At 44.7% G+C, this 27,087-nt stretch overlaps 1 protein-coding gene across 1 annotated transcript in view; it reads right to left on the bottom strand.

Annotated features, from left to right (window-relative positions):
- Nucleotides 1–27,087, bottom strand: part of IQCH (IQ motif containing H) — a 46,008-nt gene that overhangs the window by 7,476 nt on the left and 11,445 nt on the right. The window contains exons 10-17 of the mRNA XM_027898697.1: nt 25,957–26,508; nt 25,238–25,304; nt 22,322–22,405; nt 20,943–21,118; nt 18,411–18,683; nt 16,458–16,649; nt 6,830–6,950; nt 5,562–5,848 (exon numbers count right to left, since the gene is read on the bottom strand). Of these exons, the coding sequence (XP_027754498.1) occupies nt 5,562–5,848; nt 6,830–6,950; nt 16,458–16,649; nt 18,411–18,683; nt 20,943–21,118; nt 22,322–22,405; nt 25,238–25,304; nt 25,957–26,508 (1,752 nt within the window). The remainder of the gene's footprint in view (nt 1–5,561; nt 5,849–6,829; nt 6,951–16,457; nt 16,650–18,410; nt 18,684–20,942; nt 21,119–22,321; nt 22,406–25,237; nt 25,305–25,956; nt 26,509–27,087) is intronic.

Here is a 27,087-nt window from a genome sequence, read left to right as displayed (position 1 = left end):
ACTTCCCAGTGGGAACAAGCAGCCCTCTTCTGTAAAACTCCAGAAATAATTTTTCAGGCAGGATTTTTCAGGCTGAGGGAAGCAGAAGGAAGTACCACAGATTCCTCTGCCCCAATAACCTGAGCTTGGTTTTCCCTGGGAGTTTTTCCCACTTTAAAAAAAAAAAAAATCCTTGTGTCTCCTGTGCCGGTGGGAAATGTTCCCACACGCCCAGACCTGCCCTCCAGTGCACCCCTGCAAACAAATCTCCCAGTGAACAAGTTGACTAAGCCCTTGAATGGTAAATGGCATCATTAGAAGGATATTAAGGGGTCAGGCAGCCAAGGCCTCTTGGAGAACCGGAGTTAATTTGGGAATCATATGCACATGGTAATGCCCTTTGGATAATGGGGAATAAATCACCCCAGTAACAGTTGTTAATATCCAACTGCCAAGGATCTGTTGCTGGATTAAATATCCTATTTGTCAACTTAAATATTTCCTGCTGCAACGCTACCAGATGCAAATAGGGTGGTAATGGCTGCCTCTGCTTAGTAATAGGGAATGTTCCCCAATTATAAAGCTTAATTTTCATCAATAATTTACTGTTTATCATCACTTCTGTGAGACAGGGAAGAACTTTGCCATCGATTTGTACTTTTCCAGTATGTGCCAACCTTCTCAACAAGTTATAAACTATTCATATTATAGGAGTGACACGTTAATTTTGATAAATATTATTATAAATATTATCAACAAGTCCGTGCCAGTGTGTCTTTGACCTTGTTTGAGCTGGGTTTTAGATTCTCAGGTGAAACTTGGCCCCCAGAAGGAGGTGGCAGAGCTGCATGGGGGGACCAGGGACTCGTGGAAATCTCGGATATCTGAGGACTGTTGAGCTCAAAGGGTGTTCCTAATCCAGACCCTGATCCTACACCTGCATCGCTCTGACCTCAGAACTCACACCTTGGAGGATTTGTTGATGCCCAAACAGAGGTGCAGGAGACAAGGTGGGCCATAAGAGAATTAATCAGAGATGTCCCTGTGACTGAAATGCATCTGGGAAGCACCAGAGCGGTGTTCTGGCAACATTTAGGGAGTGGGGTGAGCATTCAACAGCAGATAAAGCATCAAAACCAGCAGCCTGGCAAACCTACCCAGCCATGAGCACTAAATAAATTCACTGCACCCTCCCAGGGACTCAGACAAACCACCCTAAGCTGGGGCAGCACGTCCATTGTGCAAGAGCCACTCCACAAATCCAAATTAAAATACAAGTGGCACTGGTTTCATTTCAGATGTAGAGAGCCAGGAATTCCTCCTGTGGAGCAGCTCCCACTGATCCACACAAAGCCCCAGCATGCCAGCCTGGCTCCAGGGCCCACTGGCACCTTCCCACTGGCTGCTCTGGGAAGGATCCCCTGCCCCAGGGGATGGCCCAGCTTGCCCAAAGGAGAGGAGAGAGAGGTTTCACGAGGCAGGTTTTGTGCTGCAGATCCTGAGATTGCCCAAACACTGCTTGGAGGGGTTCCTGTTCACTCAGCCAATACTCTGGCTTCATCATTTCAGACCAGCCACCCTTAAGAATGCTGTTGGCTGTGAAATTCAGGGCTTGGGTCTCCAGGGTGGATGAAGGAAGGTTTCCATCCCTTCCCCTGTTGTTACTCTTAACAAAGGAGAGCTCTAAACAGCTCCTGAGCTCCATTCATGGTCACATTCTGCACGAATCATCAGACATCCTGCGTGTTTAAGGGAAGGTGAGCAGGAGGAAAGCAAACATGGCTGGAAGCCACCTGTCCCCTCCTTCCATCCCAGCCCTGAGCCCGGGGACAAACCACCCCTGTTGCAACTTAAAAAAGCAGCCAAATGGTCCCTTCCCTGTGCCAGCTGGGATCACCCCCAAGGATTGTTTTCCTGGCTCAGGATTGTCAGAGAACACGACATTGTGGCCATGGCCCTTCCTGCCCTGGACGTGTCCCAGAACATCCCTGAGGTGGCGAGAGAGGAAGAAGGATCAGATGGCACAAGATTCCAGCTTTATCCTGGCAGGGGATTCCCTTTTGCCATGGAAAGCCAGAAGTGCCCTTTAAATCCCCTTTGTGCTGCTCCAGGCAAGGGAAACACACCGGGCTGGGCTGGGCAAAGGAGCTGCCTTTATTTTTAGGGATAATTTCCCCCACTTTCTCAGCTCAAATGAGAGCTAATTAGTAACTAGCTGCCTGAATTCTTTCATGGAACCATTTCCCAGTCTCACTGCAGTTCCTAAAGCCACAAATGCTCTCTGTATAATCACAGCCATCAGGCAATAGCAACGTTTTTGGGAGTTCTGAGCGAGGCTGGAAGTTGGGCCAGGCCTGAGCTGTCCTTTCATGGGTAGCTTTGCAACAGGTTTTCCTCTGAACTGATAAAAATGGGTGTCCAGAGCTCCTGGAAAGCCTTGAAAAGGCTGAGCTCTGGTTGTTTTGTGGCTGGGTTTTTATTTGTGGCATGAATGTATTTGCACAGTGCATAAAGCAATGCCTGAGAGGGTCAGGCAGTTAATAACCAGCTGAATTATCAGCTCCTCCAGTAAATAAGGAGCTGTTGGAGGAAGGCCTGGGCAAAGGTCAAGTTTAAGTAAAGAATGATACAATCCTACAGATTAACAAAGAGATTATTGAGTTCATCCTCATTTTCTGAGGACATACAATAAGGGCACAGAGGTATTTATGATTGTCAGAGTCACATCCTGATAGGATTGCATGGAAAATTAGCACAACACAAGGAGCTTTCACCTGAAATTTGGGGATTTTCAGGACCCTTCTGTTCAGAAATTCAGCTGGAACAGAACTCATTTGAGAACTCTAGAACTGACATTTGGTTACCAAACCACAAATCACAGGTCAAAGGTAGAGGCAGTAAATTAAGATTTTCGATTGACTTAAGAGTGGTTTTAGGCCAAGCTAGGCAAAGCCCAGGTTTGGACTTTCCAAAATCCCTCCACTGGAAAAAAAAATCAGTCAGAAATACACCCTGCAAGAGTTGCTGGGCTGTTTGTCCAAGGAATTACCATGAAGGCTGGGATTGCTCCCTGTTCCAAAGGAGGCTCCTCAGAGAGCACAGCTCAGAGCCTGCACCTCATGGCAAAGCATCTCCAGTGAACACTGCCACAACTACACTGCAATTCCTTACAGCTTCCCTGAAAATGCTTCAGCTTTAACACCTAAACTGGAAGAGGGAAGGAAATTCTTAAGGAGTTCCTAAATTACAGCTTTTCTCCCCCCAGTTTAAGTTTTCTCTGTGCCTGGTACTGATATTTGGGTTATTGCAAAGAGCCCACGTGCTGCTTTTAAAGAGGTGGGTGGGTGATTCCTGTAAAAGTGTCAGCTGGTAAGATGTGAATGCAAGCTGGGTGCTGAGGAGAGAGCTGCTGTCCTGCCTTTCAACAGCTGCAGGAGAAGGGATGATTCCAGCAGCGCTGGCTTGTCCGGCTGCCATCTCGTGGCAGCTGCTGGGATGGGCTGGTGCTGCCCAAAAACTTCACTTCCAGGGCTCTGCAACTCCTCTGTCCTGCTCAATATAAGACTGGGAGATGGTTGATGAAAACCCTGTGGCTCTTGTTTGAAAATAACACCTCGAAAATGCTCCACTGTCTGGAGAGCCCTTCAGACACCCAGTGAATGTCTCCACCCTCAGCTGTTCATCCACCCTTCTCTCACTACTCCTACCAAGGGCTGGGGCTGTGTAAAAGCCATCAGATCCATGGAAAAGCTGGCTCAGGACCCTGCTCCTCCAAATGATGTGCCCACAGAGCTGTGGGTGTGAGGAAGTTCATGCATTCCATCAGTCCCACTCAATCAAACGGGCTCCTCGACAAGGTGGGGGCTGAGCAGACACTCAACACTGGGCAGGATTTCACCCTGAGGGGTCAAGGCCTTGCTCTGAATGATCAATTTTGGAACAGAGAGTGAGAATCAGAAGTGATTCAGTCCAAATTATGCACCTAATTCTCCTCCTCCACTTCTTCCCCTTGAAAACAGCCTGTCTCCATCTCCCTTCCCTCGGGAACAAGACACAGAAGCTTTTAACTGAGACAGGAATGGATTCCTGAGGCAAACAGGGAATTGTGTGGAGTCTCCACAGCATTTCCCTGCCCCCTGGACCCTGCTGAGGTGCTCATGGCAGCCAAGGCTGTGCCTTCCCACTGAGCTGTGTTTGACAACACCCACTGTGTCCCTTATCCCCCATGGAGTCCCTTTGCTCCCATTTTCCATAAAATACACTCTGAAAGGATTCCTAAGTATCTTGTACTTCCAGGAAATGCAGCTGAGCCTTCCAGCTACTGCATTAAAGTGGGCACTTGTGAAATTAGTGAGCAAATGTTCTGAGAGTTTAATAGGATTTCTTGTTTGCCAAAAAAATAGTGCTTTCAGGAACACAAGCCTTTGTGTGATCTCCCTCTCACAAGACAGATGGCCTCATTAATTGCCTCTACATCCAGTTAAATTTAAAAACCTGGGCTTAAATAATGCTAAAGTTGTGGTAGATGCTGACAAACATAGGAGACAGTAAGGAAGAATCAACTGCAAACAAGGGAAGAAAACCAAGGCAGAGCAGACAGGAATCCTGAGAGGCCACAAGAAACACTGACTGATTTAAGATGTCCTTGTTCGTGCCAGGACATGTCATAACTTGAATAATCTAGGAAGCATTCCTGGGTTTCAGTGAACTCCTGGCTGGAGGGAAACAATTGGCACAACTCCCTGGACTTCTGTGGGTGAGGGAAGTTCATCCCTTGATCTTTACAAAGCAACTTTCCATGCAAGTTGTCCAGTATGGCTTATCTGCAGTTCTAATTACAGTGTCTGTGTAAACACATCTAACTGGGATCTGGATTCCAGAGCCAACAAACCACTCTAGAGGTGGTGAGGCTCTGGCACAGAAAAGCTGTGGCTGCCCCAGCCCTGGAAGGGGCCAAGGCCAGGTTGGATGAACTTGGAGCAACCTGGGATAGTGGAAGGTTCCACCGTGGCGGGGAGGTGGAATGAAATGAGCTTAAAGGTCCCTTCCAACCCAAACCATTCCAGGATTCTACAATCATTCCAATTCTCTGGTTCACCACAGTCACCCTACAGTGGTATCAGTTCCCAAAAACCTGATTTTAAGCTTTCTCTGAGCTTAAACTGGACTATAATTGTCCCAGCACTGCTTTAGCCAGCAGGTACCACATGTAACTCCTTGGGTTTGAACACAACCCCTGTGCTCAGAGCCTGCTCTCACCCCACACAGGTGGGAGAAACAGCCATCCCATCTCCTCAAAACCCACCTATTTCCCCCCTCAGCCTTTAAATACAGGGATGTTCCCTTTTACACTGAGGGTCCTCACTGCAGATTGTAGAAGAAAAGTTTCAGAGGAGTGAAAGAGGAGATGCATCAGGTCCAAATGTTACGTTGCTGTTACAACACCCACGTGCTCGCTCCCATCCAAACTCCCCACAGCTTGGAAATACACTTTGTTCCAAAGGGCAGAGCTTTCTCCTGGTTGGAATTCCACAGGAGAACTGACATTCCATGATCTCAGGGAACAGTGTGGAGTTACTCACCTGCTGCTCCAGCGTCTGGGGATGTGTGAAAGCCACAAAGTCAACGGAGAGGTAGCCGAGCACCCCTTTGGACCTGCAGGCGGCCCCAATTTTCCAGCAGAGCGAGTTGAGAAGCGCTGGATCCACGGAGCGCTGCGGGATGGTGGTCCCAGAGGATCTGAAGGGCCCCTCAGCGTGGAGCTGGTCCCCAGAGGACACGATGCTGATCTCCCCTGTCGGCTCTATCAGCAGATCCACCGTCAGGTTGGTGACGGAGCTGGAGAGCGGGAAGGCTTCGATCACTCCACCTGCAGAGAACGGATCCACGGATCAGCTCTTCAATCTGGGAGCAAATCCACAACTCAGAGTGCACAGAGGGAACCACCAGCTCCTCCTGTGCTCAGGCACTGCAGGGGGAGACAGCAAGGGAAGGAATGGGATGGGAGCAGCAGAGCTCCAGTGGATCTCCTGGGGGAGAAAGGAGACACCTCATCTACCACGCCCTATGGAGTTCAACCAGTTCCACTTCCCAACTGCACATACCCCACATCTGACTGGAAAAACATGTTCTGGGGCAGTGTGAGTGAACCCAGCTAAACACCAGGCCCGGAACAGCTGGAAAATACAATGTTGGGATCTTGGGGGAGGTGGTGTCTCCTGATGTGAACTCATCCTGGAGACCCCCATCCACAGGATGGTCTTAGCTAAGAGTCTGCCCTGTATTACTCATCCACATGAGGAATTTGGTGTGCAGATGACAACTTCCAGCATGGTTTTCCCATAGGAAAATCACAAAGAAAACTGCTTGGCATTCTGCACTTCCCTTTTTATTGCACATGATGCCACAGTTCCTTTAAGTTAGGATGAACTACTGTGGAATCAAACTGGTACTAGATGTGTTAACTAAAAACACTTTCAGAGCTTTGACTCGTTCTTGGCTCTTCCACAGATAAAGGAGTGTGTGGAATTTATAGATGAAATATTCCCTTTGTGCTGGAATTCCCAACCAGCCTTTAGCAGAGCGCCCCAGGATTAAGGAATTGGTGCTTACGGATTCAGCATCATGTGAGAAAGGTAATCCAGGACTAAGAGAAGTTCAAAGCTTGGCTAGGACATATGAATGATAGAACAGTGGCCTATAATTCATTGGTAAATGATCATTTGAAGCCTAATGGAGAAACAAAAGGAGATAAATATTTAAATGGGCCCGAGATTAACAAGAATATGGCCTCTAATACGGTATAATTACTCCTTCTAACACTTCCCAGCGACTTTGCAGTCTTATTTACCTTGAGTGAGGAATGTTTGGAGGAATTTTTCCCATGTAGGGAATCGTTTCTCATTGACTGCCTGAACGTGCTGTGCTAAAAGGCCCGGCAGCTCCTGGGAGATCCTCACCAAAGCCAGCTCCTGCAGAAACAAATTAAATAGAACCACAAGCAATTTTACTACAGAAATGAAAACTGCTTGTGGGGTGATTAAAAACCAGGCCTCCAACAGGCTAAAAAAAAAAAAAAATGTGGTTACTGTTTACCCACAGTCAGGAAGCCTTTTTTAATTTTTCTGCTCACTCCTCTTCCTTCCTGCTGCAAAGTGGCCTTCTCTGAGAGGCAATCCCACCCCCCCCCATCAGTACAGCAGCTCTTGCATTATAATTTATATCAATAATTGGATCTGGCAAGTGAAAATGCCAAGGACTTGGTAACTGCCTGGGATCAATAGCAGCAGTCAATAATTTCTGCATTGCTTGTATTTTGAGGCAGCACATTGGAACAGTCACATTTGCCAGCAATAGCTGCACTGGTTCCGTGGTTAAGCTCTCAGATCAACCCAAACACTCTTTAGTTTAACAAATATCCTTCTCCACTCTGTAAAATGTCTGCACCCAATTCCCAAGTGTAAATGTGCCTCTGTCTTTGGCAGAATTTGATGAGTCATTCCATAACTAAACCAGCTTTTCCCCTGGTTTTAAATTCTTTATTTACACACACAAACCAACCCCATTAAACACAGAAAGCAACGTTGCTTTTGCTGTTCCCAACACCTCAGAGTACACACAAGCATATACAGTGCAAGGACCTTGACTCCACTGCTTCAGGCTCCTTTTCCTGCTGCTTCAAGAGCCTCCTCCTGCTCCCCCTGGGGCTCTTGGCTCCTGCTGGACACCCTCTCTCCTCAGCACCCTGTGCTCCAGCAGATGACCAGCCCTCCTCTGATCCTGGCAAAGCCACAACCATTTTATCTGGAGCTCTGGAGGAAGGGGATAAAACCTTATGGCTGCCAGCTAAGAATAGGAAATAAAAACATGAAAGCTCTTTTTGCAGAGCAGCGAGTTTGAAGAGATGGGCTTTGTCATTTGTATCCAAAAACACAAATTCCAACTCGGCTTAACTGGGAGTTCTCTGCCAGAATGAGGAGGATGGATCAGTGATTAGAACCACAGGATAGTTTGGGTTGGAAGGACCTTAAAGCTCACCCTGTTCACCCCCTGCCATGGGCAGGGACACCTTCCACTAGCCCAGGTTGCTCCAAGTTCATCCAACCTTGAATCTTTCCAGGGATGGGGCAGCAACAATCTCTCAGGGCAACTGGACAATTAGGGATCAACTCTGTGTACAGGAGACCTGGATACCCCTGGTTCCTGACTGCAGTCTGCAGGAGACTCCAGGAAAGGGATTTTCTGCCTGCCCAGTCACAAATGGGGGACAATTCCTGTCCTTACCTCGCATGGAATTGAGAAAAAAATGCCTTAAAAATATTAAAAGGGGGGAAAAAAATGGTGGATATGGAGAAGCATTTGGGAATGCTGTGACCAAGCCTGGGTGAGTAACACTGAACCAAGAGCAGGTGAAGTGGGATGGCTTTCCTTTGCAACCATTCCGAGCTGTAGCTCCTTTCAGAGTTATTTTAGAGGATCACAAAAGAAGGTGGAAGCAAATCTGAAAAACCTCCCTGGGAGCTCCAGCCCAACGTGACAGTGCCTTGGACAAGCAGTGCCTGGATAACCAGGGAACTGCTCTTTAAGGATCAGCACCTGCAATTCTAGCTGGAGGTTTTTTGCAACTGTAAGCTCTAAAAAGGCTAAAAAATCCTGATTATAGGGAGTTTTAGTAGGCAAATTCAAGCCTGGATCCAACACTCATTCGTGAAGCCAACCCTTTTAAAAGGAGCAGTGCTTGGCTGGCTAATTCCATGTAAATTGGAGGGATCTCCAGCAGAGCTTACCAATGTTTTAGTTCTTGGTGTGGCCCAAAACAATCCAGGATCACAGACCCAACAGAAACTGGGAGCATCTGTTCAAATCTTTCAGCTGATGTTTCTTAGTACCAGTAAAAAAGTAGCAACCCAAATACTGTTTCTGTCTTGTAAAAATCTTTAAATCTTTAAATTGTCCAAATTGGGTTTGCAATGAACGAGCACGAAAGAGGAAACAAAAAATACACCTTTTTCCCCCTAAATATAAAATAATTTCTCACCCTTCTGCAAGCTGAATTTCAAAAGGCTTTCTTAGAACGGCAGTTGCAACAAAAAATTAGGATCAAATGTGGCAGATGTTGAAGGCACTGGTAGGAAATCTGCTGGAGACAGATCAGGCAGCAAAGAAAAGCCTGTTGAGAAGATAAAAAAAGTAAATAAATAGGAAGGAGAAACACACTGAGAAACAGGAAGAAAGATCTGGGGAAAGAAAGAGGCTGCAGAGCAGGAGAAAGCATGACAGAGACCCAGGGCTTTTTAGCTAAAAATCAGATTGAAAGGAAATTATTTAGACCTTGCAAGCAAATAGAGTGAAGAAAGTAACTCCAAATAAGTAAAGCTGAGTGGGCCAGAGAGGAATGAAACCAGCAGAGCCCCTGAGTGATACAAACTGCCACATCTCTGCTGAAGTCAATGAAGCCATGGCAATTTATGCCACTTGGATGGCACGATGACAATTCCTACCATTTACAAGTAAAGCCTTTCTGCTGCGAGCAGCGGAGCTGGGATAACTTATTCCAGCTGCCTCCATGGGAATGGGTCCAGCCCAGCTCACTCTGACATCCTCAGCGACACCAGCAAACGTGGGAGAGCCCAGCAGCTGCTTCCGACTGTCCAAATAACTGCCATGATTCCCTATTTTGCAAATTAAACCGATTGGATGCTTTTCCCCTAATTCAGAGGGGTACACGCTGGCCAGAACCACAATTTACAGGACAATTGGAGAAGTTTATAAAAACGGAAATGCTGTTGGAAACACCACGCTGAACAACCCTCTACCTGCCTAAAGTTTTGCCACCTGATTTAAAGCCCGGGCATCTCGTTAACTGCAAATTTTAAAATTAAGAAGTGCCAATTTTGCCTCACACGAGCTGGGAGAGGGTGTTGAGAGCGGAGAGAGGAAAGAGCCGTCGTTCCCGAGCCACGCAAATGCTTTTCCTATGGAAAACCGCTCGGTAAAATATTTGCTCCATCTGCTGAAAGCAGCACAGACAATTTTCCCTGATAGCTAATGGGCCGTTTCAGCTGCCTGGCACACGGGGCTGCCACCGGCACCGAGGGGAAAGGGTGGAAGGACCGCTCCCAGTTCACGGGGATGATCTGCGAGCGCCCGCTCCGAGCTCGGCCTGCCCTCCCCACCGCTCTGGCTCCTTTCAGTGGGGCTCAGGCACATCTGCCACGCTTCAAACCAGCAGCTTCAAAGCCTGCCCCAACAAGGAGCAGCACTCAAAAGTGCTGTTCCTTTTTTCCACGCCACATGGGGCCGCGGCGTTCTCGGCCGGCTCACCGCACGCCCGGGATTTCAGGGTGTAAAGATCAAGCACTTCTTTTAATTCTGAATTCAGCCCCAGCCACACACACACACAAAAAAAAACCCACAAAGCCTCCCTCCCACCCCAGTGCCCCGGTCCAAACCCCCTCCCCATCGCTCCTTTCATTGTGCACTTTCCCATTTACCATCCATTGAAAAGCACATGTTTGCATTGTGCCCTGAACTGCTCCAACATCTGCTAACAGACCAATAAAAAATAAATAAACCGGGATGGTTCAGGACGAGAGATCCTTCCCATTTCCTGGGAACGCTCCTAAACCGGCAGCACAATATGCTCCCAGATCCCTGCTCAGCTTGGAAAACAATATATGCCGGGATATCAAACATCGAATCGCCGCAGCCTCTGCTGCCAAAAATCGGCAACAAAAAGGATCTTGAAAGGGCTGCGGATTCTCAAATAGCTCTGCATTTTTATGTGCAGCATATCAATTTGAAATTAGTAAAAACTTAATAATTAGTTTGCTATTTTGATCCGAAACATCCACTTGCATGGCTGGTTTATGCATAAAAACGTGCCTCGTGCGAGGTGCAGCTTCTGCATTTTCAAGGTTCCCCACATCTCCCTTCAGAGCAAAGAAAACAATTATCACAATATTCAAAAATCTCTCCTTAAAAAAACCAATCATACATTTATTTCAAATGCAGCATTTGTAAGTTCAGGACATTAGGAAGTTTACCCTCATCCAAAAAAAAAAAAAAAGGTAATATTTGAAGGTATCTTTTCCGTATTTTTATGAGATCTCTGCAAACGCTCAAACAACTCTGATGCCCTCGGATTAATATTGCTTTCCCAATTAATTTAGTTTTAACCTCTATAAATGCAGTGCACTTTTGTGACTTGCCCTCCTTCTTGTATCTCTACAGAAAGGATTCCAATGAATTCCAGAAATGTGATTTCCGAAAGAAGAAATGCATCGCCCAGAGAACCCACAGCCCCTTCCCGGGGATTTAACGGCTGTAATGCCACAGGAACTGTCAGACAAAAACCTGCTTTGTGTTCCACGAACAACACACACTTCCACTCCTTTTATTCCCAGAGCTGCCTATGCGTTACTTTTTTTGGATTTTAGCAAAACAAACATTTTTAAAATAATCCAAGCAGGCGCTTTATTGGCTGCGACAACATTACCACATTTCAGATTTCTTTAGTGCTCCTGCTTTCTCCTCTCCTTCCACGCTGTTATTGCTGCAAACTGGCACTTAAATTCAATTGATTCCAAATATTCCGGATCCATATGGCCTCAAACCCCGGAGCTGGAGTTCTGATATTGCCTCACTGCTGTTTTCCAGCATTTGCCTCTCCTCCAGTCCCCAGATGGTGGAAGTAACATTTAAACCTCCTTTCCTCTGCCTTGTACAATAGACCTTGGCACCATTTCAACTGTTTACTCCGGTAATTAACAGCACTGATACCACAACAATTACAACTCCTACAATCTTCCCACAATAATGCTATGAATTAGTGAGAGCTAATGGCTGGAAGGTATAGTGCTTCCAGACTGCGAGATGTGTGTGTTTTTAGGATAAAATAAAAGGTAGGAGCAGCACGCTGGCGGTACACAATGATTACCTAGTAATTAGTTTACACAAAGCTTCCTATTTAATGGCAAAACGCGGTAATTAACGCGTGACAGAAAATCAAAGGGTACTTTGTAAGCATATGAAAAATTAACACTGCGGGCCTATAGCTTTATGTACTGATTAGGAGCAGATTAAATCAATAGGACACAGCCCAACTGCTGCAGAGCCCAGGGGTGCGGGTTGGGAGCGCGGGGCTCAGTTCAACCCAGGGACACAACTGCGCTTTGCTGCACCTCAGGGTTGAGAAGCACCTGATTTGATCCATTCCACTCACCTATCTTACCTCAGACATTGGAGATTCACCTGCTTTTGTCTATTCCAGTCACCTATTTTACCTCAGAAATTGGAGAATCACCTGATTTTGTCTATTCCAGTCACCTCTCTTAACTCAAAGATTCTTAAATCAAATTTTATCTATGCCAGTCACCTATTTTACCTCAGAGATCTGAGATTCATCTGACTCTTTATTTTCATCATCAATTTTACCTCAGAGATTTGAGAATCACCTGATTCTATTTATTCTAATACCCAATTTTACCTCAGACATTTGAGAATCACTTGATTCTATTTTGATCATCTATTTTACCTCAGACATTTGAGAATCACCTGATTCTCTCCATTCCAGTCACCTATTTTATTTCAGATTTGAGAATCACCTGATTCTTTTAATCACCTGATTTCATTTTATTTTAATCCCCTATTTTACCTCAGAGATCTGAGAATCATCTGATTTTACCTATTCCTATCACCTATTTTACCTCAGAGATTTGAGAATCACCTGCTGGCAAACAAACACTCTGAATTCCCTAAGTCAGTAAAGGAACAGGATGAGGGATGGAAGCTTCAGGTTTCTTGGAGTGCATGGAATTCACTCAATCAGGAAATCATCTGCTCCCCACTATTCCTGGTTTCCACATAATCCCAAAGTTTCTCTGTTATTTCTTAGAGGAGTTTCGAGAGCTGAGCAAAAATGTTTTATTTAAAGGGACATCCAGCATTTTGCATTACTGTCTTCCAACAGCAATCAATGCAAAATCCTGCTCAGACTAAAAGCTGGATTTTCTGCATTTGTCATCTTTTGAAAAGATTTTGATTTCCTCATTTTAGTGAATTAACCAAATTATTAGCAGAAACAACAGAGACAAAATCCTGTGGCTTAAGTGGAGGAGTAAGATTCAAACACTCACATTTCTAACAGGGGCTGCCCAAGGACATTAAATCACTTTTTTATTTCTATAACAGACACTTAATGCAGAGTTTTGAAGGGGTTGGGGAGCAATGGCCAATTATAAGGGCTTATTGAGAGAGTATTTGTTGCTTGTTTTTCTGTGGCTTGGATTTCCAGCTCTTCCTAATCTTTATGTTTTTTGTGATCTTTGTTATCTTTAGACTTGCTGCAGATAAACTCACATCATGTTGCTGGTCCTGGTGGTTAATTAAGTCACAGTGTAATAAAAGATAACTCTCAAATTAATTCCAGGAGTGATTTATCCAGTGATTTACTATTTAGAGTTCTATAGTTATACAAGAGGATGGGGTGCTGCCCAGTCCTGTATTATTTGAGGAAAAAGGGGAATTTTTAAAAGAATAAAAAAGGCAACATTAACAGGGAAGTGATGTTGTCTTTCCTGTAATCAGTCCTCACTAGGGAACAGGAATCTGGGAGTCTGAGGAGACAGTTTGAGTCCCAAAATTCAGAATAACCAGGAAAGCCCCAAACCAGAGCAATCCTATCCAGTCCTCAGATACTCCCCCAGCCTCAACAACTGGCAGCTCAGAACCCCTCAAAGCCAGAGACTGGCAGCAACAACAATTCATCATTTTCCATGACTTTATAATCTCCCAGCAAGGGCCCATACAAGTTTAGGTGAGATTTCCCAAAAACTGAAGTGCTGACTCTCAACAAGAGCAAAATGCCTCAGTACTTACTGATCTCTTTGCACAGAACCAGGGCCAGATCCTGATGTTCTTTTCCACACTGGAAAATATCCCCACAACCAACCTCACAATTGCCAAACGTGCTCTTGTGGAGGCAGCAATTCCCTGGATATCAAACATCCTCGGATTCTGGGCCTTGGGATGCATTTTTTTTATGAGCTGACAGACTGGAGCAGTGCACAGTAAGCTGATGGACTTCCAGAGACATTCATGGAGTTTATGAATTCAACCCTTTATGCAGTTGCAAATTAATTGTTCAGATAACTCAGAGGCTGCATTAAGTTAACAAGGTGAAATCCATCCATAATCCTGCCCCTGCACTTGGCTTTGCCCAACGTTCTATTTGAAATGAGGAATCTAAAAATCAGCTTCATTTTCAGCTGGAATAGATTTTTGCACAGTTCAAACTCACCGAGTCCATTATTTTTAATCTGTTGCCTGCTACATGGCACTGAGGAAAATCTGGGGATCGTGTCTGAAACTGCTATGCAAATGATGCCATTTGTAAGTATTAACATAATTTAGTGCTCACAGTCATATTCTCATTTCTAATAATTCTCCCAGAATGGAGAGGCTTTTCACTGTACTCCTTGCCTGCAGGACAGTCTTTCATCAAGAAGCTGAATTTTTTAATAACCTGCCAGCACACATTCTGTGTGTGTGGCAGCCACGTCTTCATTATCAAAAGGAACAGGTCTGCCCACTGCAACAGGACATTAAAGCATTCCTGTGCTCACAAAGTGCTGCTTTGATGTTGAGATGTGTATCATTACCGTGGTGGTCCTTAACAAAGGAGGATTTTAATCCTCTGCTCTCAGTGGTGAGACTCTGGTGGAGATGCAATTCGTTCCAGCACAAAGGTCTCATGAGCTACAGAGGAGAGTAAACCAGGGAGGCAGGAAAATGGGAACACACACACTCAAGATGTTCAAAACAGCAGCACTTTACAGTCAGAGAATCATGGAATGGGTTGGGCTGGACCTTAAAGCTCATCTCATCCCACCCCCTGCCTGGGCAGGGACACATTCCCCTATCCCAGGTTGCTCCAAGTTCATCCAACCTGGCCCTGGACAATTCCAGGGATCCAGGGGCAGCCACAGCCTCTCTGGGAAAGACTTTGCCCAAGTCCACTCTGATATTGGGTTGGATTTCTGGAAGCTTTCCTGCTGACTCCAGGAGATGAGATGAAATGTATTATTCCATATATAATTCCCATCTTCCCACGTGGGTTTATGTTTAAGGGGTTGATTAATGGGTTGATTCCTGACTGCAGGAAGTGACTGAAGTATAAAGGAAACCAAAGACAGGTTGGGATCACTGAGTCCTTTCTGCAGTCACTCAGCCAGAAAAGAATTAAAAAGGCACAGCAGCAGGAATACCAACACAGGGAACAGCACTTACATTGGGAATTTACACCTGCAGAGAACTAGACCTGGTGAGTCCTGTGTTCTGTCCTATCCAGCAGGACCTGCATACACCACCAGCTTTCTGTCCCAGGCAATGCTCCCCATCCCAGGGCTCTGCCTTCTCCTGCCTGACTTGCAGGGAGTGAGGGATCTTCAGCAGATCAGAGGAATTAGCCCTTCAGCTTCCTATCAGAAACTCTGGTTTATAATGTGGAATTACTTTGCAGTTGTCAAACGCAGCAGAACTGTAATCAGCACAATTTGAAATTTTAATACACAATATAATTCAATCAACCCCAAATTTCAAAACAGTTTTGATTGAATTAAAAAAATCAGAAGAGCTATAATGAGGAGTTTATGTAAATTAAACAATTTTTCTGGATACATTCCTTCTGGCTTTAAAACCATTACATTAGGAATGAGTTTGGCAAGATATACAGAAATATCAAATGCTTATTGAAATTAACACATTTAAATACCAATGAATATTTAAGCTACAAATAGTTCTCTGAATGCCAGAACTAATGAAGGCTGGTTTCATATGGATTTCTCTGAGGTTGAAATGTATCATCTTCCAGCCTCTCAATACTGTGGATTCTTAGGAATCCACAAGTGCCTGAGTTCATGGTGTAATGTTTCCCTCAGTTAAATATTTACAGATCTCTCCCTTTACCTAAACACCCACAAAACTTGCAGGAGTTTAATGATCTCCAAAACCTCAAGAGTTCTGTCTCACACAGCTGAAAGTTACTGACAGCTTTAAAAGTTACCAGCGAGGCATAATTCCAAATTTCTATGTTTTTATGAAGAAAATGGATGGTAAACTATCCTAGTGTATCACACTGTCTTTTGATAGCATTTGCTAGAGATCTGTTTGTAGGACTGAGGTTATAAATCTACAGTTTTCATGTCTGTGTCCTCACTTCGGATAAGAACTGTGTACAATGTGCACATCATTGCCCAGGAATGAGGAGTTCTGACACACCAGGTGTCCCACAGTTGGGTGCCTGTCGTTCATTTATATTTTGGAATATTTGAGTTGTTACCTATTGCTTTGTACAAGCCAGGCTGGATCGTAACAACCAACATTTACCTCAAAATGAAGGCCCAGAGAAGAGACTGAAGTGAGGAGGAACCTCAGTGGACCATTGACACGACGACAGAGATGCTCCTTTCTTTACTTACACGTGCCTGGCTCTTGCTCCACCCCTCAGGGCCGTGGCTCTGCCATTCCTTTTGGAGCCAGTGGGAGCATTCCAAGTGGGAAATCACATCACAGTAGGCGGTGCCATTTCCTCCACATTCATCGTTCATCTTCAGCACCCAGCGCTGCACCTCCACGTTGTCCACCACGAGCCGGCTGAGGGCACCGATCACCTGGGGAGCAACAACAGCACGAGTGGCAACATCAAATCCTCAGAGATCTGGACTCAAAAGCTGATTTTTCAGTTGCTAAACAGGGTTTCATTTTTCTCAGGGCTGCCTGTGTTGTCACAGCTGTTTGGGTACGCAGGGCAAACAACCTGGGGTGGTTTTTGGTGAAGACTCCACGGCCCTCACGCAGCAGTTGAGTGTCTGTGTCATGCAGGGAGGGGTTTGCCTGCCCAAAGCTGCTTTGTCTGCTGAGGATCTGAGGTTTTGGAGCATCAGATTTGCTCAGGAAATGTGAGCAAATTCCTGTGACAGGGAATGACACGGGATGGACGACACCATTTGCAAAATGGAGACAAAAAAAACCGCGCCTGAGTTTCCCACCAGCCCAAACAGCTGGGAAATCCTGCTGCTGGAGAGTGCATTACAAGGTTATAAATGTAGGAAGGAGTTACCAGGCAGGCTTTATAAAAATGCTAATTATTTATTTGTGTATGTACCCAGATTTAAATGGCTTTCAAATGCCTTTTGCCCAGCTGGTGCAGGATGCAATTAGCTTCTCAGAAACTGCAAATGGCTTTGAACCTGGGACAAGTGTGAGCAGATCTTGGTGCACTGGCTACAGCCTTCTACGTTTTACTTCGTAATTTGGGGGGCTTTTGCTTCCATTTTTTTTTTTAGATTTGGATTTTTAAGATTGACCTAAAATACAATTACATGTGTTCCATTTGTGGCTTTTGAGAGCCACATAAATGTGCTTTTCTCGATGGCTCCCCTACAGTAATGAAAAGGATCAATAGTACTGTAAAGACCGTACCAATCACAAAGAATTATGTGCTATCTTTAAGTGAAAATTGAATTGTGCTTCACCATAGTGTCACCTTGCTTTGATTATTTAACCTAAAATGTCAATATTTCATACAAGGCAACAACAGAAGCAAAACTTCCACAACCCTGCAGGAAGAACCAAAAGTCCTGTTAAATAATTTAGGTGAATCAAATAAATCAAGCAGCTGTTTTTCAGGTCACTGGTCATGTATTTATTCCATCTGCTATGGAAGTTGCAATGTGTTTGTGTAGCTTAGATTGTTCAGTGTTAAAGGTGATTAATAAAAAGCAGAGCAATGTGAAAAGCCTCTTGAAGAAGCAGGAATCCCTACAAACCTTGGCAATGATTATTTTCCCGTAGGAGATGTAGCAACACCATCAAAGTGGTTTTTTTTTAAAGCATCCATACTCAGACATATCATTGCAAATTGCAACATCAGCTTCAAGAATAAAATATTAGGCAGTGCCTGCAAAATAAACATGGAAACACAGCACAGAGAAATCTTGTGCCTTGTAAGTTTAGTTTAGGGATCTTTTTGTTCTTTTCTTGCTGGTCGTGCCAACAAGGTCAATGAATTGAGCAGTGACAGGTTGGGAACAAAGATGCTCAGAAATCCTTGTTCTACCTCCAGTCTCTGGTAAAACTAATTCCTTGAGGCCATAACTCCATCCATGGATTGAAGCAGCAGCACAAACCTCTGAGATAGCTGGACCAAACACAAATATATTCTCAAGACACCACGGAGAATCCCAGAGGAACTGCGTTCCTTCCTGACTAGGGCACGGATTGCATTTTCATTGGTCAGTCAGAGGCACAAAAGAACCCAACATCACACCAGATCTGATCAGACCCATCGAGGCTCTACCCAACAGGTAAATTGTACAGCTCAGCACCCCACCAACTGCACATTGTCCCAGCCCAGGGCACACCCAGCTCACCTGCTCCCTGCTGTGCAGGTCCCATTCTCCAGGAGGGGTTGGCACACCAGCACTGCCAAAAATCCTCTTCGTGCCAGACTTGGTGCTGTAGAGCTGGGCCAGCTGCGGCTCCGGGCCCAGCAGGGGCACGTCCAGCATGTCAGCCACCGCCAGCTCATCGGCGTGGGGAACCCCACCGACCACGTAGGCATTCCTGCTCTGGATGAGCCCCTGGATCATCTGCACTGTCCTGGGACTGTGCTTGAGCTGAGTGGCCAGGCATGTGTGGTGCTGCTGGGGAAAGAGCGCAGTTCCTTGTTAAAGGGGTTTCTCCTCGCTGCTCCCGCTGCCCACAATAAATCCATTATTAATGGCAGGCTGGGTTATGACCCATCCTGTAGCTGAGCAGTTTAAATTGATAAAAGCTGGTGGGGTGAGGCTCCATAATCGTGCACATCTTTAGTGTGCTGGAAATGGCCTCGTTGGGAATAGAACTAATTACTCCACATCTGTATTTATTTGATCCGTGTGGAATTCTCCTTCTGTCAGTCGGCAGAGAGGCTGGTGGCCTTTGGATAATAGGGATTCATCTCAGCAACACTCCTGGCTTGGTTTAACTCTAAAGCTCCTAAAAATCCATAAAGAATTAAGAACACCCCCACCCTCACCCCTTTTCAATAGCAGGGAATGTATCTCTCATACAGTTCAGTGGTATTTGAAATGATTCTCTGAGAATAAACCACTTTGATTTACCAAAGCTTTCAGTGCTCACATTAAGTTACTGGGGATAATCTCCATTCCACCAACAACTAACCCTAAACAACTGCAGAGGACTCCAGGAGAGGGGAGTAGTTCTGTGGCTGTTCAAAGTACAAGGGTTCCAACTTTTTGGAAGGAAATTTTCATTTCTCCTAAAAAAGAAGATCTCTCGCTAAAGGAGCTGCTCATGACATACCCTATAACCCCTGAATTTCAACTGGACATTGGTCATGGCAAGTGAAGCCTCATAAGTGTTTTCTCTCTGCAGATATCCCAATTATCTTCCCAAAAACATAGAGGTGCACTGAGATAAAAACACAGAGGGATGGACAAAAGAGAAATCCACTTGTATAGATTGTCATAAACAAATCACAATCCTAACAAGAAGCAAATCATCTTCCCACTGAGATTTCATCCAATTTAGGCCTCAGTCTAATGGAGGTTATTCCTTTTCAGGATACTGTAAATCCTGGGTTTTCTTGGGATTTCCAGGACTGGAGAACCCAGAATATTTTCCTCCCAAGTCCTGGACGTCCCTTCACAGGGAGTGAAGTATAAACCTTGATTCCATCACTTGGATGGGGATGATGCTGGAAAATGAGATGGGGGAGCCCCTGGAAGTGGACAAAAAGAATCCACAGCTTTTCCTTCCATGCAGTCCCACCAAAACTGCTGGAAAACTAGACAAGACTGATTTGTGCTCTTAAAAAGAGCCTGCTAAGGTGGCCTTCCAGCCACACTTGCATTTATTGGGCATAAATTTAGATGCATTAAGTGCAAGAAGAGCAAGAAAGATCCTTAAAAAGAAGTGATAAAACTCAAACCCTGGCACAGCCACAGCTGGCAATGAGGCCAAGGGGCAGTTCTGAGAACAGATTCTTCTCCCCCTAAAACCTGGCCTGGCCCATCTTCCCTGAGAGAATTTGCCACTAATACACTAATATTTGGTAGTTAATACTGGAAAGCAACTCTGTATCCACAGAAAAACAGCTACAATTGTTAAAATGCAATTTAAAGAGAGAAAAAACCACTGAAAACAGCAGCAGGGCTCCAAGCAAAGACCCTAAACGTGCCACAAAATTTCACAGGAGTCAAATCCCAGGTAAGGCACTGCAGATTTAACATTTACAATATAAAACTATGACCTGTAAAAAGCCTTCACTCCACTGCAGCATTCTTAGAAACATTGTACAGAGTGTCCATTGAGGTCTCTTTTTAGATCATGCTTCAGCACATGGATTTAAACCTGAATTGACAGTTTTGGAACTAATATTCCTGTATTATTATTTATTGTTCTGGAACCATTATTTCTGTATTATTGGAACTAATATTCCTGTATTGTTCCGTTCTATTCCAAACCAATATTTCTGTGTTATCACCTACCTTGTTTGAAGTTCTGTTCTTTAAGAAGCTCTGCACTGGCTTTAATTGCCAGAAACAGTGCAAACACAGCGATGATTGAGTGCTGGGCTACCCAGAGATAAAGCTGGAGTAATAAGAATGGTTTATTGCTACGATTTGCTTAGAGATATAAATCTATCAAGTTCCCAGGCCCAAGCACACAGTCAGGAGGGACAGCAGCCCCCAAATAGCCAATACAGGACTATCTCAACCAAGTCCATAAAGCTAAACCAGGATATTTATTTGCAATGCTCTAACTAGTAGTCTAATCAGTAAAGCCCTTAAACTTGCAATAATATTTCACTGATGTGTACCAGAGCGTTGCAAGTCCTAAAATTTCCAATTTCATTTTACTGCAGCCCTCGAGCTGTGGTAATTAGGAGCCAAACTCACGGGGAAGCTGTCGATGGCTTCAGGGGTGAGGATCCTGAACCTGGCCCGCAGGTCAGCCCTGGCCTGGGGGTTCCCAGACCTGACAGCTGCCTGCAGCCCCAGCAGCCTGGTGTAATAGTGCAGCAACTCCTCACTCAGGGCCAGGGGGCAGATGTAGATGACGTCCACGTTGGCATCTGAAACAAAGGGGCACAGCGTTTGTTACTGGAGAAAGGGGAACTCGTTCCCGACGCAGGCTGAGCATTCCTCACAAACAGCTTCTGGAGATGAAATTGGGGGCTGATTCCCAAATCTTAGTGCTTTTTTCTCTGAAGACAGGTCAGGATTCCATCTGCAGCACGTTCTGGGGGCAGGATTTTGGAAGTGCTGCCGGGGGATTGCTCTGCCCGACTGACATGAACGTCAGTGGGAATTGAGCTGCTTTAAAAATACATCCCATTAACAGCAGTAAATTATGAAAGTGAGCTTTAGAAAGCTGGGGGAAGTGTAATTTCCTGTGCTGCCTGGATTTTCCAGGGCCTGTTCCTATTGCTGGCCCCAGAACAGCTCAGGGTGGGGAATCATCAATAACCAGTGCTGAGCACGAGGATGTGCAGAGCAGTTCAACAGCTCAATGTGGAAATCTGCCTTTCTGCCTGCAAACAGCTCGGGCTGAAAGACACTCAGAGGTGAGAAAACCTTTAATAGATGCTGGTTTGGAAGATTTTAACTCCTCTGCTCTGCTGAAATATTCATGTTAATAGATGAGCTATGATGGGCCTTGTAACACCGATGGAATACAGTGGCAAAGAGCACTCCAAGATTGGGATCCAAACCAGTGGGAAGTCCTTCATTGTTCTCCTGTGCAAAGAGCCTGGGAAAGCTGCTATTCCATGGGAATGGATCAGCAGCAAAGCAGGGATTGGATAAGGAAAGCCTGAGCTGTAAAGCAATCATAGACTACTGTGGAAAAAAACCCAATATTGGTGCCTAGATAATATATAAAGGCAATTACTTTATTATTTTAGGCAACTGTAAATTTCTGGCTCTAATATATTTTGGTTCCAAACTTCCTAAATGGCATTTATAAAATAATCATGATACTGAAATATATATGAATGATGTGAAGTATGTCATTCCAGGGAGCCAATGATGCTGGTCACTGATCTATAAATATCCTTCCCTGCTTTGGTTAAAAGAGACAAAAAACAAACAAACAAACTTTTAAATGGATTCTTTTGTCTTTGTTTTTTGGGAATGAGGTGGACAGGAGCAAACAACCCCAGCAGGGAAATTCCCTGTCTGTGCCCCATATTTAACAGGAACACAGAAAGAGTCCTTGGGTGGTTTTCTGTTACTCACAGCTGCGGGTAAATGATGCCAGAGCAGGAGCCACATACCCAGGATGTCAAAGAGCCTTCCCATCTGCATGTTCTGCTGCACAGCAAGGTCAGGGATGTGCTCAAGGATGTGCTGGGAATAGCCTGGAAAACAAGGAAAGCCCCCCCCACCTCAAACTGTGTTCAGAAAGAAATCAGATTTTTGGTTTATTTAAAAAAAAAAGCTGTAATAGAAGTATTTCAACTCCCACATATGGCACAGCTCTAATTGCAGCTTTTTTTCTGAATTTACTTCTATTAGGGAACTGCTGCAACTTCTCAGGGTTTATGTTTTTTTAAATACAGACCTACAGAGTTTTCTAATTTAACCAGGCACAACATCTTCTTGGAGTCTTTCGCGTTGCTGGATTTTTATGGTGGAAAAAAAAAAACCAAAACCAAAATGACACCATCATTAAGCAAGAATTGTGTCCTTCACACAGATAAAAGGCCCCAAACCCACTTCATTAAGGAGATGTCTCAGTGCTACCTGCTCACTTTGGTGCAGGGGATGGGGGAGTGACAGCCTGGCTGAGCTGGGATTATCCATCTGCAGGTCAGAATTCCAGCTGATTCCACGCTCCCACTCAAAAAGACTGCAGGGGAATGACTCCAATCCTGTAATTTTGCAATTCCTGCGATTCCAAGTTAATCACATCAACACCCCCAACCCCACTGAGAGCTGCTGGTTGTGAGAGGTGGGACTGAATCCAGCAGGATTAAGCCTAATATTTAATGTTTGGCATAAAGGATTGACTGATCCAGCAGCAAAATCCTTACATTTCCACATATCTGCACGTGGCAAACCACCAGAAACTCAGGGAAAACTTAGTTTGACTAAAATCTGTTCCGTATTCCAGTGATATTTCAGGCAAATTGCAGGACAGTTATTACAGGCAATCAGCACTTTAAGGGGGCACAAGGAGAGCAGAGCAGAAGGAAATGCAGAGAAATCAAAATTCCCAGTTTAATTTTCAGCCATTTCTTGTAGAACTTACACATTGCAGTGAGCACAGGCAGCTGCAGAACTGCAAAGTAAAATCCACTGATTTAATAATACTTATTTAATATTGAGCTACAGTACTTTGAAAAAGCTTCCTCTGATGACTTAAACTCTGGTTGGTTCTCTCGGGTCTGATTTTAAGCCACTAAAAATGCTGCCTGACAACTTCAAACCAGTTAAATTTCAACCTTAGGAGCTGATTTCCCTACACTGAACTGCAAGGAAAACACATCTGTTTTTAAGAGCTGGGCAAAAGAATAACATGCAAATAGCACTTGGGAAATCAGTAATTATTTGGAAGGAATAACAGTCTAATGAAATATCTGCACTTGAAGTATCTTTCCTACTTACTTTCTTCATCATTGAGGGAAAAATTCCATTTGAATCCTGCATTCTCCTACTCCTGCACATACAAATTCCTGGATTTACAGAAGGAATTTGGGTACATATATATATATATATGTATGTATACACACACCTACACACAGCATTTATTTGTATAACTCTTGCTCCAGAATCAGGGCCTGGGCTCCAGGTGACGTGCTGAATGAAGTGGAATTTCCCTCAAATTGTACAATTTAAATGATTTAAAAATTTCAATAAATTCCACTTCATGCTCCCGACCCAGCAGAAGAACAGGAGCATAAAGATTCATTTTATATTAAACCTGTTTTGATTGTACTCAGGATTATTTTAATACAGCTTTGAAAGCATCTGTTGTGCAACAACTCTGCTGACTTTGGCATTCACACATCTAATTAATAATTGCTTTTTTTTTCCTGGATAAATGCTCTCCTCCACATTTTTATCCAGTTTAGAACTCTGGAATGCATAAATTATTTTGAAATGATCCTGGTTTAAAATAGGATTCGGTCCTGATTTAACCTGGGATATCACGAGACTTTAGGACAGAGGTGTCACTAAAACCAGGTGTTGACCAAATGGATATTTATGTTAAATACAATCAGCAGAATCTTGGCATAAAAGGCTATTTGGGCTCCAAAACTGAGACCTTCAAACTTATTTACCATCTTCATTAATTCAGGTCTTCACCAACTCACTTTAGGAAATCCTGAAGCTCTCAGGTCAATTAATCTGCTTTGTAAGTACAAATTATTAAGGCAGGCAGGAGCATTTTGACAGGACTTTGAGTTTTAAGGGATTATTGGTGCATCCCAGAAATTCCCAAGGAATCCTCTTCTCTTCATTTCTCCACACCTCCACTTGGCCACTGCAGCCCAGAAAAGCAGCTTTTCGGCTCCCCCCAATTCATAAATGTAATTAAATAATTACATTAGTGCTAATTAACATGAAACTGCGGATTATTTAAGCGCAAAAAAACCACTATTCAACTTCTTAATTATTCTTGTTCACACAGCATTTCCTTTTGCTGGGGCGCCCTAGGTGCAAATAAAGCATCCCATCTGCTCGTAATTAGAACTAAATAATTTCAGAGAATGCAGCTTATCATTTTGACTGCACATTTGATTAAAACCAGTGCACAAGCAATCTCCTGGCTGATTGCTGCTGCAGCAGCAGCGAGCACGGGCCCCTGCTCTGCTGCCATCAGAGGGGACTGCAAACACGAGCTGCTATTTCGGGGGAGGGGGAAAAAAAAAAAAAACAACCAAAAAGAAAAAAAAAAAAAAAAAACCCACAACTTTTTAGTTCATTTCATACAGATGAAAGCAAATTACAGCAAATCACCTCTCCACTGAATAGAGGCCCCCACATAATGACTTTATTTGCTTAATCCCCAAATTAAACGGCGTTTCGAGCGAGGGCCCTGTGTTATTACTCTCATCATGTCGAGAACATTTTCCTGCCGAGACCAATTTGAATAAAACAAGGGGCCTTCCTTGAACTCAATCAAGGAGTCATAATGTGGTGGGTAATAGAGGTTGCTGATAGATTTGCAGGCAAAAGTGTTATACCTAATGATGGGATATGGATAATAGTCCTCCTGGAGGTCCTGATGCGATTCCAGTTGGCTGCCAGATGCTAAAAATCAAGAAGAGCATTGATCAGTGACAGGAAGCTGTAGTGGATTCATCTACTCAAACTTCAGCTGTTTTTCCACTGTACAGTTAAGCCAGGCATAAATTATATTAATTGATTTAATTACATACTTAAAACATCTTCCCCAATTAATTTAATTAGGTGGCTACATGAAGCTACTGGCAGGGGAAGATTAGAGGCTGCTCACTTAATTAACAGAATATGAATGAAAAAAAAAGAAAGCAAACATAAATGAAATTGTGAGCACTAATTAAGAGGCTGTCTGCAAACTTAAATACTTTCTGACAAAGTGGTGACAGGAATGCAGACAAGAGAGGGTGTTTTTTTTTTTTTTTTTTCCTTTTGCAGCAAATTAAGTGCCACAAGGTATATATAAGGAACTGAGGTAATGCAGTTAAAACATTGATTTTCTGACACAACAACCGCAGCCAAAGCGAGGGGACATTTTGAGCAGAAACACCGCGACAGATTTTGCAGCCACAAAAGGCTGAATTGCTGATGAAGGATGAAATATGATCCTTGGACAAGTGTGTGGTTAAAGGGGGGGAAAAAAATGGGAACAGCTTCTCGCAGCCACTGAAGCAGGAGATGTTTAGAGAAGAGCGCTGCAGTAACAGCTGGTAGCTCTGCACACCTTGGCCCTGCTGCAGAAACTCTCCAGGTGTGTGTGCTGAGCTGCCCTGGGGGTGTGTGTCACACGTGCCGTGTGGCTCCGGGAGCGCCGGGCAGCGTCGATGGCACCTGATGGCCGTTCCCGCTGCGTGGAACCCGCGCCGGCCTGGGCGGCCCGGTGACGTCGCCACACCCTTTGGATCCTCGTGGCGGCCCTTTCAGCACCCCCTGGGCCTTGGGATCTTCGGCCAGGTGGATTTAGGATCTTTCCCACGGCTGACTGATCCTTCAGCACTGACAAAATGGTGCTTTTGGGGGGATTCTGGTCGGGCTCGAAGTCTGAGGCGACTCGTGCCAGCTTCCTGCCGCTGACGGTGGCCAAGGGGACAGAGGAGTCCTTGAGAAGCTTTTCTGCGTGTTCCAAAAAAGCCACAATGCTCCCCCAGGACAAAGGATGATGTTGTTCGAGTGCCAGAAAACCTGGAGCTTTCTGGTCTGCTGTGCCGTGGCAAACAACAACGTCCCAGTCCGAGCGTGGATCCTGCGAGGACTGACGTGGAGGCGCCTGGGGGGGCTGTGGGAACAGAAGAGCCACAGATGAGGCCTCTGGTCACAAACAAACAGTCAAAACACTCCATTGTATTGCCATTTATGTCTAAAATTCTGCATCTGAAATACATTCATACTGATTCTATCAGCACCAGGAATCCCAGCCCAGCTTTACCATCAGCCCCACGACAGCACAAAGAGCTCTGAGGTCACCGAAGATTCTGGGCATTTTCACAGGAATAAATTAAATGCACAGAGCAATTCCTGATTTACCAAATCTACAAATAAAGCTTTAAAATCTGAAACTAACTGCAGTGGTATTCTTGCCCTGAGACTGCCTCCACCTTTCCTGCATATAAAAGGGAGAAAACTTGGAATAGAAATATTCCCACCTTTTGAAAGGACTATGTATTTATGGCAAATGGCTTGGGTTTTTAATCTAGGTCCACTCTTTTTAAACTGTTTTTTAGGGAATTATTTTTATTTACATGAACATCTCATTGATAGAAACTCTTCCCAGTGAGGGAGGGGAGGTGCTGGAAGGGATTTCCCAGAGAAGCTGTGGCTGCCCCTGGATCCCTGGAAGTGTCCAAGGCCAGGTTGG

Source organism: Empidonax traillii, unplaced genomic scaffold (genome assembly GCF_003031625.1).
Source record: "Empidonax traillii isolate 1590-97213 ecotype Southwest subspecies unplaced genomic scaffold, ASM303162v1 scaffold616:size383281, whole genome shotgun sequence".
NCBI lineage: Eukaryota > Metazoa > Chordata > Aves > Passeriformes > Tyrannidae > Empidonax > Empidonax traillii.
This window is presented reverse-complemented; position numbering and strand designations above follow the sequence as displayed.